Source organism: Hesperophylax consimilis, chromosome 14 (assembly GCF_061612785.1).
Source record: "Hesperophylax consimilis isolate HC1 chromosome 14, BYU_Hcon_1.0, whole genome shotgun sequence".
Classification (NCBI taxonomy): Eukaryota; Metazoa; Arthropoda; class Insecta; order Trichoptera; family Limnephilidae; genus Hesperophylax; species Hesperophylax consimilis.
Genome location: NC_142849.1, coordinates 4277260 through 4293635, shown reverse-complemented (window position 1 = coordinate 4293635; position 16376 = coordinate 4277260). Strand labels below are relative to the sequence as shown.

General features: G+C 33.1%; 1 protein-coding gene across 1 annotated transcript in view; it reads left to right on the top strand.

Annotated features, from left to right (window-relative positions):
• The window catches only part of Scr (homeobox sex combs reduced), a 78215-nt gene extending 63071 nt beyond the window's left edge, over positions 1-15144 (top strand). Inside the window, exon 2 of the mRNA XM_089639453.1 lies at positions 13843-15144. Coding sequence (XP_089495579.1) covers positions 13843-14147 — 305 coding nt within the window. The 3' untranslated portion in view covers positions 14148-15144. The remainder of the gene's footprint in view (positions 1-13842) is intronic.
• Positions 15145-16376: the final 1232 nt, after the last annotated feature.

Genomic DNA, 16376 nt, shown 5'->3' with positions numbered 1-16376 from the left:
AAAGTAACCCTGCTCTGGGTACCAGGACATACAGGTATTGAGGACAACGAGCGGGCTGACGAACTAGCAAGGAAAGGGGCGAAAGCACCACTTGCGGGATCCGAGCCGGCCGTAGGAGTAGCAGCTTGCCACACCAAACTACATATCAAGAGGTGGGTCAAATCCCAAAACTGGAAGGAATGGAAGAAGGCACCCGGAATGAGGCAATCTAAAGTACTCATAAACGGACCGGACCCTAACCGAACCAGGCAACTACTCGATATGGACAGAAACTCACTGAGGGAACTGGTACCCTATTCTATTAACGGGACACTGCCATCTCAGGAGACACATGCAACTGTTGGGAGTGGAAAACACCAACATCTGTAGGAAATGTGAAGAGGAGGAAGAGACTCCAATTCACCTATGGTGCCAATGTCCCGCTCTGCTGGGAATAAGGCTCAGATACCTGGGAAGACACAGTGTGGAACCAGAAGACATCGCCACATATCCAATGACAGCCCTGGTGAACTTCATGAAAGGGACCGGGTTACTGGCAAGGGAATGAGGTAAAATGGGAGATAGTACAATGGGCCTATGGCCTAAGTGCTCACGGGGAACGTAAGTAAACCGCATCCGACTTTAAAAAAAAAAAAATAGCGGGTGTTTATATTGAGAATAAAAATAAAAATGATTTTCAGGAAAATATATTTATTTATAAATACTTTCAGTTTCGCACTTTTTATGATATTGATATTTATATAATTGATATTCAGTGATTATTTACGGCTCTGCACTAGTATTAAATAAATGTGAAATAACACAAATAAATCAACTCAATGTATTTGTGTACGCTGGGATTTGAACCCGAACCTCTGGATTTGTAGTTGCTGATCACGGGGTGCGTCACTTACTACAATACATAAATGTTCTAACCAGGATCAACATAAATAAGTATTCCGTCACAATTCCTTCCACCTCAAAACATTTGCAAATATCTTTTAGGGTTTCGTAGTCCCACTAGCTCTGAGTAAATGGATTATTGTGCAATCGTCACATTAGACATTATTTGAATAGTATCTAAACTTCCTCTGTCTTCCAATGAAACATGTTTCGATTTTCAAACTTTACCACCAGTCCAGTGAATAAAATGTTACGAGTATTTATTTCAATCATTTCTTATTTATCACAGTTCATCAAATCAATTAGCTATTATTGTATACTAAGTTGCAGAGAGCAAAGCTGCAGTAAATTTGAATTGATCCGATGATTCAACCACAACAATATATCACGCTAATTTTAATTTGTGATGGGTCGAGAATTGTACCACATGATGTATTGTATTTAATCAGTGATATTGAATTTACGAGATTGGTCTTGCGCTATCAAAAAAAGAAACACAAAGGTAGTTGATAAGTTTTTTTAATATATCTTTTTTTTTGTTAAGTGAACACCGCACATCTTTGTAGCCAGTGCAGCAAGAATTGCTAATTTATTTAGAATCTCTTCTAATTATCAGTAATTCCGGTTTATAACGGGATTGCAGGCCTTAAGAATGAATTAACAGGTTTTCTGGTAAATTTTCAGTAAATTACGAACGTATTTCATAATGTGTTAATGAATATCAGAATATTTTTGCATTTCAACCAAAATTCTTTGTATCGCAATGATGTATTATCAAAGCATATCGATAAATCATTTTTAAATTGATGCTTTATTAAAAAGTAAGGGCGAAAATCGGTTTCTATTCGTCTGGGAATATGGAATCCCCAGTTCAGAAAACAAGGCTAATGCCATTTCAAGCAACGCGCAATGTTTGATTCTGAAAAGTCGTCTTTCACCTTGTCGATGCTGGAGGAATCTACTACTCGGATACTACATGGTCGTTCCGTGGCAATGCGCTATTTCTATCATCATTTCATTTGAGTGCTTAAATTTTGACAAAAAAAAAGATTAAATGTTCTTCCAAGAAACGGCGCCAAAAAATTGTCATCATTTAAGTCATTTAAATTTAAACCACAGATGGTCACAAAATTTTACTTTTTGTAGAGTCGTGGTTGATATGATGCAACAATTATTTATTGTAATGAAATTTTTTTATTTATTTTTACTATTTTATATTAAAAAAAAACAAACACTACATGCTTTACAGTGATGAAACAATATACAGGAATGAGACATTTTATATTGGGTACCTATGATATGTTTCCTTGTAATGTCTGCTAAGTGGTACGAGTATGTTTATTCACTAATTACCAGGTGACGTGTGTAGTAGGTAGATAGGTGTGTGTGTGTAATGTATGTGTGAGTGTTTGTGTGTATGTGTCTGTATGTATGAGCATTCGACAGTTTATATTATTGACACGATGCCACGTTTGAATTTGGGCAGTGAATCCGGAAAAATGTCAATGTTTGAGTTTAGTCAAATATCATTTAGAGTATGAAGAGCTTCGTTATTTGGCGAATTAGATGCTGCATTATTATTATTACCAATGTCGACAATTTTTGTGTTGTTTTAGATATTTACTAGTGTGAGGCTCATCTAGTGTGGCCCTTATCGCCGTGTGGCTGGTAATGTACAATGTGTGTAGAATTCTCCAATGATTTGTATATCAATGGCAGATATCATGTGCTCTCGTGCCATAACTGTATCCGATCTGCCGCGGCCGGGACGTGAACCCTGGCGATGGGAATACGTGATGTAGAGTCGTGCTACGCTCGTCTGGACTACAGGGCTGAGCATCCACATAATTTCCATTAACAGTCTTTAAATTCTCTCTAATCAAATGAATTGTAAATTTCCTTCTCAATCAATTCAATTCTCAATCCATCCACATTCACATTTCCAAGATTAGTCATCTTGAAAATATTTACCTTTCAAAAATTAACACATATTGTCAATTTTCTTTATTCTTAACATAATTTTTTTTTTTAATATTCTATCTTGATTTATTTTTCGAATGAACTATCAAATATTTATATAAAATAATTACAAATCTTAAGTACCTACCTACAGAATTATTAATTAATTAAAATAAAATTATTTTATGACTATAGGAAAGTAGTTTATCGCTTGTCTGAACAATCACATAAAATTTAGAAAATTACACTTACTTATTTTACCGTGTTTTTTCACGCAGGAATAACTAACATTTCACGCACAGACAACCGAAATTAGTATTTTTGATTATTTAAATACCTCAAGTCCATCCGCTGTATCTCGTTAATTTTATTCACCACGTGGCTTCACACTACATACCTACCAGCTTTTTCTAGGATCCTTAGTCATCTCAAGGAAGAACCAATATTGTGGAAGGGAAAAAACGTCAAAGCTTTGATTGGTGTTCAAGAGGCTTACTGCCTCGCAACCTGCCATTCAATAAACACTCTAATGAATTACTGGAAGAACAGATTCTCTATATTGCCTACTATCCAACTATTGCATTTCGTTTCATTGCAGTTTTTTAGTACCTAAGAGCTCCATACAAGAGATGCCCATCTACAAAACAAGCCAATTGGGCGCATGGGTTGATAACATTGTTGGTATAGGTATACATTTTAATAAATGCTCCAAAATTTCACTATTTTTTTTGTGCCAACCCTATTTTTTAAATATATATATATGTAACATTTTACCATGAACCACGACTCATGCGTCATGTTTCTTTGGTAGATTGGTCTCTCAAATATTCTCCTGCTTTTATAATAGTCTAAATATGTCGCATCAACATTCAAGCTGCCGGATTCCTAACTGGAAGTTCCAAAGAATCATAATGTAGTATTTAAAAAATAACAAAATAAATCACAGTTAAATAATGAGGTCATTGTTCTTGACTTGATCTATACTAGCACTTGTTCCGGCGTCATGAAATTTGCACAGATTTTCCCTGAAATGATTATTATAAATATCTATTCAATACTCGTAATACTATTTGATCCACATTTTTTAATGAAACGCAACAGCAATAAAATTTGTTTACATCTAAAGGATAGCTTATATGAAATTACTTGCGAGTGTACAAGGAGAAGAATGATAATTGCTAATTTATTTAAATCTCTTCAAATTATTGATAATTCCGGTTAAAAACGGGATTATAGGACTTATAAATGAATTTTAGTTAGTCATGAATATATTATCATGATGCCAGAACACGAAAATCATAATATTTTTGCATTTCGTCAAGATATATTATCAAGGCAAATGCAAATATATCATGACCAAATTCAAAAATATTAGAATTTTCGTGTTCCGACATCATGATAATATATTTTTATTTTGCAAAAAGTTTATCGGGAAACCTGTTAATTCATTCATAAGACCTGGAATCCTGTTTTTAAACGGATTTGCAATAATTTGAAGAGATTCTTAATAATTATTTATCTCCATGTATAATATTAGGTATGCATGAAAGTAAGCTACTTACTTCAATGGAGAGGAGGTATGTAGTTTTAGATGAGTAATTCAAAATCTATTTTCCATAAAGATAATCTTAGCATCCTCATCAGAACTTCACAAAAAATAAAATAAAATCTGTTCAAGATTTCCACAATTCATTTCAATATAAATCCCGACTTCCTGCATGCCTGAGATCGCGGGATATAACGCCGCTATATTAATAGTCTCCTGTTGAGAAAGAGAACAAAGCAGATGTTAAAACTGATTCCACTCGGAACAATAAGTAAAGCGAACAATCAGTCCGATACTCGTAACGTAATGTGTCAGGACTCCAACGGAGGAAAGATTCTGTGATAGTAGCCAGTTAAATTTTACATCAAGATGCAAAAGGGATTCTCGTTATGTTATCTGAAATATTGTTCTGCAAGAAATACATTTTGCGGTTTTATTCGTTTTATAGGGTAAATCTGTTGCGCAAACTGATCGGGTCTTTTTGAATATAGAACCCAAGTACCCAAATCTCTGCTCTCAAAGGTCTGAAGTCAGTGATACTGTGACTAGTGAGGCATCCCCAATCGGGGTAAGTTGTGAGGCTAATGGTAGTGGATATGGGAACAAGATGGAGAGAGGCTGGTGGATAAGTGCCTGGCTATTCAGATCTGGTCACCAAACACAGCTAAAGCCATTTCAAGCATCGTTTCAATTCTGAATGATAGTCTTTCATCCAGGTGATACTGGGAGCGGCTTCCACACAAGAACGTGCCGCAAATATACTAGGGAGAAATATAACGTATTTATATTGACCGGTCAGTGGTTGAGTGGGCATAGCGCTTGGGTCTCACCCGAGCGTCGCGTGTTCGATTCCTCGGCTGGCTAAGTCCTCCATCACAACACAAGCAACATTTTCGGCTTTCTGTGGTGGTAGTAGGAGATTTTCAAATATTGTCAGGTTATTCGTAACCTGGGAATGTTTGACTTTCTCTTTTAAAAAATAAAAAAAATAAAAAAAAAAAAATAAAATAAAATATATATAAAATGTGTAAACCTTCGATTTAAAAGTTACTGGATCTAGACCCAAATTCTGTCGTTTCGAAATCCGGCCAAATACATTTTACATGGCAAATTGATGGGGGTGTTTACGTGAACATTGTAAAATATTATACACTTACTTAATTTAATTTTGCCGGGATACTTTTAGTGCCGCCTAGGTGATGTACCACTATTCAAGTTATTTGAAATTTCAGTTACCAGACCTGAACAGCCTGTTACTTCCTAATGTTCCTCTGAGGCTGAAGGTAGTGGGGTGGTCAAGTAGATTGGGAAGAGGAAGGTTGGGGAGTACCTAGCTAATTTCATAATTTCAGTTTTAAATGGTTGTCTTACACCAGGGCGGTATTTAGAGTATCATTTTAAATGGATAAATTGAACCCGCGACCTTGGAATTGTCGAAGGCCTTACCCCTCGACCACGGAGGCCTTATACTTTGTTTAAAAAACAGTTAAATTTATCGTTGAACAAAATTGTGCTGAAAATCAAGTGAATAATGTTTATTAATCTTGATTTATTTATTCAGTATAATGATCCGAGCTTATAACAATGCTTCATTGTAATCCTCTATAGCTTTTTGACGAATGGATATTGTACTCAAACTTGCCTTCTTACAACTTCCAAGAGCCCAGTGTGTTCTACATTTTTTTCACCCAGCGCGACACGACTTATCAATATCTCGCATTGCAATATCTAAAGCGTTTGTGTGGATATTTATTTCATCTGACAGTGAAGGCTCGGATCGCCCACGAAGCCTTCGCAGCAACAATAATTATTCAAAACCATCCCCCCGCGTGGACTCCAGCAAATGACCATTGAATGTCATCGGTATGCAGATCAGAGAGTCTGCAGTCCAGGATATTCAATATTAAGGCCTGTTTTTTAAACTATTAGCAAAAATGTTGATACTATCTTGTAACTAACTGTATGCTAAAGAGCTTTTGATAATCAATCATCGAGTAAAATTATTTCGATTAAATCTTTTTCCCGAGCATTTCACAAGTTTTATTATTTTATTTAATAACACAATAAAGCTAGGAATAGTCTCCTGGAGACACAGCACAATGCAATACAGTAAGGTTGACTTCTAAAACGAAATTGTAGGTTTTTTTTTACAAATGTATCATATTAATTAGAACATGCTGAGGACAGAACTTTTAGAATTTTTGGAAAATAGCAAACCTTACCGAATAATTCAAGCATATTCAGGCACTAATTGACCCAGGTCCACAATCCTAGTTGTCAACAATCTCCTTCCCTCTCCTAATAATATTTATTTTTATTTATTTATTTATTCATTTTCGGGAAATCGACAGTTTACATTTAATCAGTTGGTACATAAATATTATATAGTAAAATAAAACCAATTATGGATTTTCTCCTTGTGACTTTACCTCTACTGAGACAACATAATATGGAATAAGTTATTTAAATTTGTGAAAGGAATATGAATTAAAAAAATTATACAAAACAAAAGATTATATAAAACGAAAAATTTACAAAACAATACATTTATAGCCATGGAGAGAGGTTGTAGATATAAATCAAATCATAATAGAGATATAAACAATAGAGACATAAATATAATTCAGAAACCATCGGAGAAATATTATTTTATGGACCTCTTGTATTTGGCAAGTTTGCAACTGAAAATATCAACCTTGGATAATACGCTATTGTAATTATTGCATAGTCTGTTCAGGCAAGAATTCTGCTAAGACTAACTCTATAATATAATACAATGTCAAGTTTGCCATAGTTCCACCAACTGCAGACTTCTGTGGTCATCAGATCTAAAAAATACTTTTATTAAATTACCTTAGATCGTCTATTACGACAGCTATCAAACATCGTTTAGTCTTAACAAAGTCGTTAATCAATACTCAAAGCTTTTATTCAGATAAGTAACTTCTATTCTGATGTGTTAAAATGCATTATTTTAACTGTATGCCTTGAACGTAATTGATAATCCTAACCTCACTCTGCGTTGGTAAAACAGGCCCTAAATGTGTTCCGGCTGATGATGGATTGTTTTCTGGCGAAGAAGAGATGTCGCTGTCATATTTACACACTCAAGAGTTGTTTATGGTTTTCTCAATTCGTTCTGATCGACTGTGAGCCCCGCTGTAATCGGTCAGTACCGCGCATATTAATAAAATACTGTAATGAAATATTTACGTGAAAGGCTTGGCTTTGAATTTACACACAAATTCAACTGTTAATTTTTTGCTCATTTTGTAATGAACCGTGTATTGCGTTCATTTGACGTAAGGACTACGTTTATCGGAGAAAATACCCGATCGGCACCACACAAATCAAATCTAAAGTGGTATATTACTAGCATGTTTATCATACGGAAAGTTTTGTAGTTGAAGGAGGCGATGTAAGAAGTTAGAAATCGGTGTAATGGACTACAATGTATCGTTTGGCTGATTTCTAGTCATTTGTTGGACAATGAAACATTTTGAATTCAAATACGAATAAAATATTTAAACGTTATTCTGTAGGCTTCTGGGGTGTTATGAAGCTTATTAAGCTACCTTCTGGATTTTAAGCTCACCTTATTTCAAAATGCTTTGCAGTATCCATAAGTATAAGATGGACCGAAAAGTTGACTAAATACCCCAAGTACGTTGGCAAAATAGTCGTCAGAATCTTAAATCATTTTCGTACGACAAGCTGTTAAAAATAAAGATGTGAGACATTTTACTAACACTTTTTACTCATGTAAATAATTAATTCATGATTAAGTCAAAATGAGTTAATCAAATTGTCGTCAAATTTAATATCTTAACATTTTAATATATACCATTAAAAGATCTCTAATTTTTTTAATGAACTTAAAGGTGGAATTTTTTAATCACGTTCCACTAACACTATAAATATTTTAAACTTTTTTTGCGTTCATAACTCAAATAAGAAATAAATCATAACTTTCTGATCTTTGTGCTTCCTCTGTTTAAATCTTTTTTTGATCTTCTGTCTTTTCTTTTATCTAGTTCTAGACCACAAATAATAAGAACTGAGAAATGCAATGAATCAAAACTAGAACATTTGTGTCAAAATAATGGTAGCGATTCATGTCATAATCAACTGAAATATTAAGATCTCGTAAATGTCCTCGGAAACAGTTTTAACATTCATAAATGTTACAAGTTTCCCAACGATGAGACTTCTCCGTATTTATGAACAGAACGACGTCCATCAGTTTTTAATTGAACCATTGGACAAAGGCCTTATTGAAAGGGTTTCAGTAAAAAAGTTGCCTTATATAATAATAATTAATGATTTGCATTGATGGTTTTATATTGGCGATTGATTAATTATTATTAAACATGTTGGCATTCGATTCACTTACGTATCTTCGGACAGATGTTTGCCATTCAAAAAGTAATCAATGGTTTTGATAAAATAAACCATGTTTTCAAAAAAAAACTATCTGAAAACAAAGATCAACTAATATTAAATGAAATTCACCGCACTCTTTTGATAATTAGATAATCTTTGGTTTCAATTGACCGAATTTTTATTTAATGCATACTGACATTCAAATGGCAGTATACATTGAGTTGTTCATATCTAACAGATGGTAAATTCAAAAATTTTGGAACTGCAACCAAGCTTTTTGATATTTTTCTTGGATTAGTGTTATGCGTAAATCATTATCTCAATTCGTACATGAACTACATTAGTTTGTAAATGATTTACACAACGGTTCTCACACGTTACGAGATGTTTTATTAACGGGCAGTTTCGCCAGAGCCGTTGTAGTCTGTCCTACGAGAAGCTGTAAATCTGCGGGCTAATCCTTACCAACCGCTTAAATGTTTTATAAGTTGTTTTATTCGGCGAATAAATCAGCAGCATCCGTCATTCGGTCAGCACCTGGCCATTAACTTCATCCCGGAGCAGATCTCGGAGCAGCCTCTCTCTCTCAGCTTCTCACGAGACTATTTACGCAACGGCTAATCCCCCTGCATTCCCATTGCCACGGAGTATCTGGAGCGACAACTTCCCAAATGTTACAGGAATGACTCTGTTATTATTTTTCCTTGATTCCTTTTTTCTTACAAATCAACACCGTGTATTTTTTTCAAAACTTACCATCAATCGATTAGATAACATGAATTAAAATTGCATTTTAATTAATACGTCATGTTTATTTGAATCGATAAATAAGTAGGGTCAAGAACGAGACCTTGCAGAAAATCACGTGTGAATATCTCTGCAGTTGTAGATCAAAGTAAGAGTATTATAAACAACAGGAATGATATCAGCTCCTACTAAAGATTGTGGTGCAATCCAATAATGTTGATTAATTCTCATATCTATTACTCCAGTTCATATTAAAGACTGTAAACTAATTCTGGTCATCTGGAGGACTGGCAAGATAACGTAATTAATGTGTCAACCGCAGTACATATTTTTTACTGACTGTTGTTAAAAAAACTTTCGCTTTTTTGTAAAATGCAATAACGAAAAATGAAAAACTCACAACCCCGAATAAAACAATAACAAACTGAAATAAAATTTGATTTACTGATCAATTAAGTCTTAGCTAAGGTACATAATCTTTAATTAGCTAACAATAATAATTTGTCTCTTATAATGACCAAAATCACTAAATCATTCCGGAACATCAAAGGCGCATTGTGGGGTGAATCGAGAGAAAAATTATATTAAATGAATTATTATCTCATAGTTAATTAAAATATTTGGGAGATCTGGTTGATGTTGTACAAATGAGATATTAGCAAACAGCTGTTCCCGGTGCGCCTATAAAACTAAATTTACGCTATTATTAGAGTTTATATCTGAAGTTCATTTTGTTATTTGGGACGCATTGAATAACTGTGTTATAATAAATCCTTGCAAGATCGTAAAATAGAATCTACATTGGTTGATTTTAATACATTTCATGTTTTCGGGTAGGTACAAATGCACAGTTCAAATTTATGAAGACACATTGAATATGTTGTAGTTTATTATTTATTCGTACGTTCTCAATTTGATATGTTTATTTAAGATATTAATTCAAATAATTTATTTTTACTGCCAAGAAAATTTGTATAGTCTTATATAATGAACATGAATAGTAATTAAGTTTGGTGACATCATTGTCTTTAACACATTTTTTAATCGTTTAAAAATGTATCAGAATCAACACTTCATCCGTTCTTTAGTCATAATATTATTACAAACACAAGCTTACACGAGTTAAGAAAAAACCGGTAAACAAAAAAGATATTTTTATTATTGAATGGAGCATCTACTCTGCCGTTAATTTCACTCATCTTTCACATGTTAATAAATAAACTGTACGTCGTCGAGACTTGAGCTTTCGGTGCGTATGGATTAAATGAAAGTTCACTTCGGGAGGATAAACAAACAGACGAAAAAGGCGTCACGACTCGGAGCTGGCTGAGCGCCAAAAACTCTTTAACTATTTGCCTTTATTTACTATTGGCTCTATTTGTTCTAATCATTCGATTACCAAAATACCACCGCGTATACCTTTCTTTTAGTTTACTTAAATGCACTTTGCTGCGTTGATTGATCTATGCATAAACTTGTACTACGGCGTGTAGTCTTGAATGCGAATTGTACATTGTTGCGTTGGATTTTTAGAGGCCCAAACCATAACACTGTCTTACCCGTTTTGTGATGATTCGAAATCACTAACGATTTTCTAACCTGTACTAGCGCACACGTGATTTTTTAAAAAATATTTTTAGTTTAAAAAGATGTCACTTACATTAAAATCAAATCTGAGTTCTAGATTTGATTGAACAGGAGTTAATAGATACACAACCGTAATTAGCATTTTTAATAAGATATATTCAGTCTAGTCAAATTGTGATTATATTATCATATTATTTCTTTAACACGACTTTATTCCAGAAAAATTTCACTAATTTATATGGTTTTGCGGACCGTATACGTAAAGTTATCATAACTACTTGAATTATTTTTAATTCATTACTTTATTGTAAAACTTAATATTTCAATTAAATTATTTTAATTTAACATGGTTTCAATACAGGCCACTTCATTTACCCAGTGAGACTCAAATTACCAATTAACATTTTATTAAAAAAAATTCTAATGAATCAATTAAAAAATTAAAACATATAATATATTCCTTTTATTCCTTTAGATTTACACACAGTAAAATATGATACAAGATACAATTAAAATATTTTTTTAGTGATTATAGATTATTGTACCTTATCAGGTCGAAATTTTTGGTTCCTAACTAGGCAAATTGCCCGTTCCAAGAAACCAAAAAATATGTGAAAGTAAGTGTGTGATTTGTCTATGTCTATAATATATCTCATTGATGTATTGTAATTTGTGATGTTTAATCGTTACAATCTTATGATAGAGTCGAACTTGAGCTGTTGTGTATGTTTCAATTGTGTATGAGTAATAATTAGAATAATGGAAGATATATATATAGTGTGTGATAAGTCTATGTCTATTTATTACGTGACGTTTTTTAACATTTTTTTCAGATTCTCCTCTGCCCAGTCCAATCAACCATTTAGTTATTATTGGGCCTATGTATGAAATATTACAAGTTTTTGTGTTTATATTCATAATGATTAATATGAAAAATAATAAACGGATAAACGCGCACTTATTAGCAAAAGTATGAACGATGAAACTGTCGGGAACACTCGAAGGAAACATGGCACGATCAAATGGATCAAATACTTGAGCTGGATCTTGGCTAAACTAACTAATAAATAACCACACCGTTTCCATGCAGGGGTAGCCAGAGAGTACTCGAGAGAAAAACTCGACCTTGGCACGCACTTCTTGTATCGTTATATATATATACTTCATACATCGTCTCGTACATAATTTTCTGTTATTCCGACACTTAACATGGCCTGACTCGAGTATCTGGTGACTTAATCGAGTCATGTCTTCCTCGGGCGTCTTTGACTTCTTCTTCCATTCACATTTACGCCCTTCATTTTTTTTTGCCCGATCTTTCTCAATCTTACCTAATTATTACGCTTACACTACGCTTACGCTTTGCAATTCTCTACATTTCTAACACGATCATACATGGTTTTCCACAAATACGCCTCAGGTTACAGCATTCGGTTTACTTTCATCCTTCCTCTGCCAATTCCATGCCCCAATATTGGGCATCAGCGTAGGTACCAGCACTCCATTATGGACTGCGAGCTAGGGTCTTGGCATAATAGAACAGTGTGTAAAAGAATATGCGTGAATGTTGATTTACATTAATTAGGTTACACGATACCTACTTACTTAAATCATCTACATTTTCAATCGTAATTAATGAAACAAAATTAAGCTTATTATAAATATTTACCCTCCTATAAAATGTTTAAATTATGTTTTGAGATCGTTAGATATTAATTTATGCATTTTTTATCGGGCAATATAAATTGCAGATTACTAATTTTGCTTATACCTCATAACTCGAAACTTAAACAGTAATTAACAAAGAAATAAATTGTTTTTAACCTGTTTCACTGTTTCGTTTCGGTTTCCGATGCTTGATTTTTACTGTAACTCATTTTATTGTAATGGATTGTGGATAACGTTAAAAGTAACATTTTAAATTTCAACTGAATGAATGATGGAGTTAGTCCAATAAATTTAAAAAATGATCTAGACTTCGGTATGTAAATCTAGTAGTTTGTCGCTAGTAATAGCCGAAACGTAATTAAATTATGCTGAACAAAAATATTACATTTCTACATCGGGTTAATTTCATAAGAATTATACGATTTTTTTCTGTAATATTAAAGGCGGCGCCATTGCTTTGTATTTGAAATTATTTAAGATTTATAGACGACAAAAATAAAAGATACCTTGGGGAATTAATTTCTTTGAGTTGACACCATTAGCATATTATGTTAGTTCTTGCGTCGATCTTCGTTCGTTTCTTGGTTCATACCAAACACATTTGTAGGAACGAATTTTCTTACCTTGTAGCACAAGCCTACCTGCTTAAGTTAAAAGCAAGACCAAAATTTAACGTTTAAAAAATGAAATATTTAAGCCAATCTCTACCATATATTAAAATGTGTATAAATTCCACGATTTCTACATGGAGCTAGTCATGAGGTGTGGCGTCTTTTCCTACCACAGTTATGAAATAATATTTATTTAGAGCCCCCCCCCCCCCCTCAATCAAAAGCTTATATTAAGTACTTACAAGTTGACATACTAAAATGTTTCACTTTTGAAAGACAATTTAATGCAGGATCAAAAGCGATTCCTTGCAGGAACCCGCCAATATTTGTTAAACATAAATACTGTTGTTTTTTTAAGTGTTGATGTAATATTATATCTGATTTTTTTCCTATGTTCAATTAGATTAGCTTGATATGACAATAAACAATAGCAATACTAATCTTTATTTTCTTTTCCAGGCACTGTGAATGCAAACGGCGAGACTAAACGGCAGAGGACCTCCTACACCCGCTACCAGACCCTGGAACTGGAGAAGGAGTTCCACTTCAACCGCTACCTGACGCGCAGGCGCAGGATAGAGATAGCACACGCCCTCTGTCTCACGGAGAGGCAGATCAAGATCTGGTTCCAGAACCGGAGGATGAAGTGGAAGAAGGAACACAAGATGGCATCGATGAACATAGTTCCCTACCACATGAACCCGTACGGTCACCCCTACCAGTTTGACCTGCACCCCAGCCAATTTGCCCATCTCTCCGCATAGGATCAGTGGAATTTTTCGAATAGTGGATAACAGATTTATTGAGCCAAATCTGGACTGGAGACTCCATTTGCCACCGTCCGGAAATTAAGTTGAAGGATCGAAAAACGAACCCTAACAACTATGTTAGTTAGTTAGTTTTCTTTGGTTTCTTATAGGCCGTACATCATAGGCTTTCACGATTACGCTCAAATAAGAACTCAACTTCCACTTGTGTAAAAATACGACACAAGTGGATGATGAGGAAATAAATTTTTACATTTTGAATTGTTTTGAAGTGTTGGGTTTCTCTATCTGCAACTCAAACCATGAATCACGATATGGAATTAGAAGAAAGCTTCATCTTTCTGTTGAACCCGTTAGTTTGAAACCGTTTACAAAGCTTTTTAAATTTAAACAAGGCTTTTAAACGTTTTATTGGTTATATTAAAACCAAAATCAACAGATTTTATGATGCCACCAGCAATAACCTTTCAGTGGTGTTTGGTGGTTTCGTTGTTAGATTGGAAACAAAGTTAATATAAGAAACCAAAGTAACTAACTGTTCGATTTCCGAGCTTTCAACAAGTGCTAGATCTGTTATCCGCTGTCCGAAAAATTTCACCCTTAGTGAATTAACGGACTTTGATACAATGTATCCAAAATGTGTATTATTATCGTTTAGCCACCCTGTACTTTAATCTGTATATTTGCTAGGTTAGTGAAAGTTTTAATGTAAATTTTAATAGTCACGTTATTTTCCGAACATAGTGTGTACCTATGTAAAACAAACATAAATATTTAATTTATTAATTTTTAAGTGTATATTTAAATAATTATTGTTCCAAAGTTTTAATGAAAGCGATAATTTATCTTGCGATTTTAATTACGAGTAAAAATTTTCTTTAAAATTTTTAAAAGAACGAATTTTTCAATTAACATCATTCTAACCAGAATTCATTTTGTGTTTTACGTAAACTCATACGTAAATTCAACAACATTTTAAACTTCAAACGCTAATACAGAAAAAAAATAAACATTTGAATCGAGTGAAGTGTGTAATTGTAATAAAATAAATTAAATGTATTGTTATGTATGTATTAATAATGTAAAACCCGTGCTCAATTCGTTATTTTTTCTGAATATTTTATTATTTTAAAACAAGTGTTACAGTTTTGGCATCTTTGTTTTGTTTTCAAGTGTTGTGAATGTTATTCTTGTTCTTTTTCTTTGGGTTTTGTGATAATGTTCACGTGTTTATACCAGATACACATGGCAAAATTTTTTATTTTTAAGTAAATTATGCTTTTTTTGAATTCGAGAAAAATTTATGTTTATATTGAACTATTTTCGGAATACACAAACAAAAGCGTGTCTCGCAACAAAACACAAACAAGGGCGTGTCTCGCAACAAATCACAAACAAAAGCTTGTCTCGCAACAAAACACAAACAAAAAATAAATTAAATTAAGAAACAAAATATGAATATTTGAATGTAATCAAAGAAAAATAACAAATTCGGAATGTACAGGGAATCTTATATTTGCAAATTTTCACAAAATAATGTGATCTCATTTCTAAGTTCTCTAATAAAAAAAAAACACAAAAAGCACACATTTAAAATATATTCCATTTGTTGGTTCCACATCGTATTCATGTTTTTTTTAAATATTTTTCATTGTTCAAGACACCCTGAATTTATTTAGGCATTAAATAAAATAAAATTTGCCATGTTGTATTAATAAATTAAAGATATTATATGAAAGTACTTATTAATGTGGTACTTAATTATGTTAAAATTTACTCTAAACTGAATTTTGAATCTTTAAACCAAACTTTAAATATTTTGAAATGCTTTTATAGTATATCAAACTACCAGATTTCAGTGAATTTAGTTGAAAATACATTTTGTGATCATGACATCCACCGCCATCTTTATTTAGTTTAGTACTAACTCTACTCAACCCAGTGCAAGAAGTCCGAAAACAGCGTGGCTTATATTAATATAGATGGCGGCGTATCATCGCATAGCTTGTTTGGGATGATTTTTTTTTAACTTTTAAAGGGCTTCGAATTACAAATGTAAATACATATTCAATTTTTCATATGAATTTTGTTACGTATTGCCAGCAAGAATACTTGCAAATTGAATGTTGCGAAAAAGCAAAAGAAAGTATGTTAAATTTTTATTGCGTGTCTTATAAGAAATAGGTTGAGTGAAAGATTAAAAAATATGTTCCTCTTACGTCATTT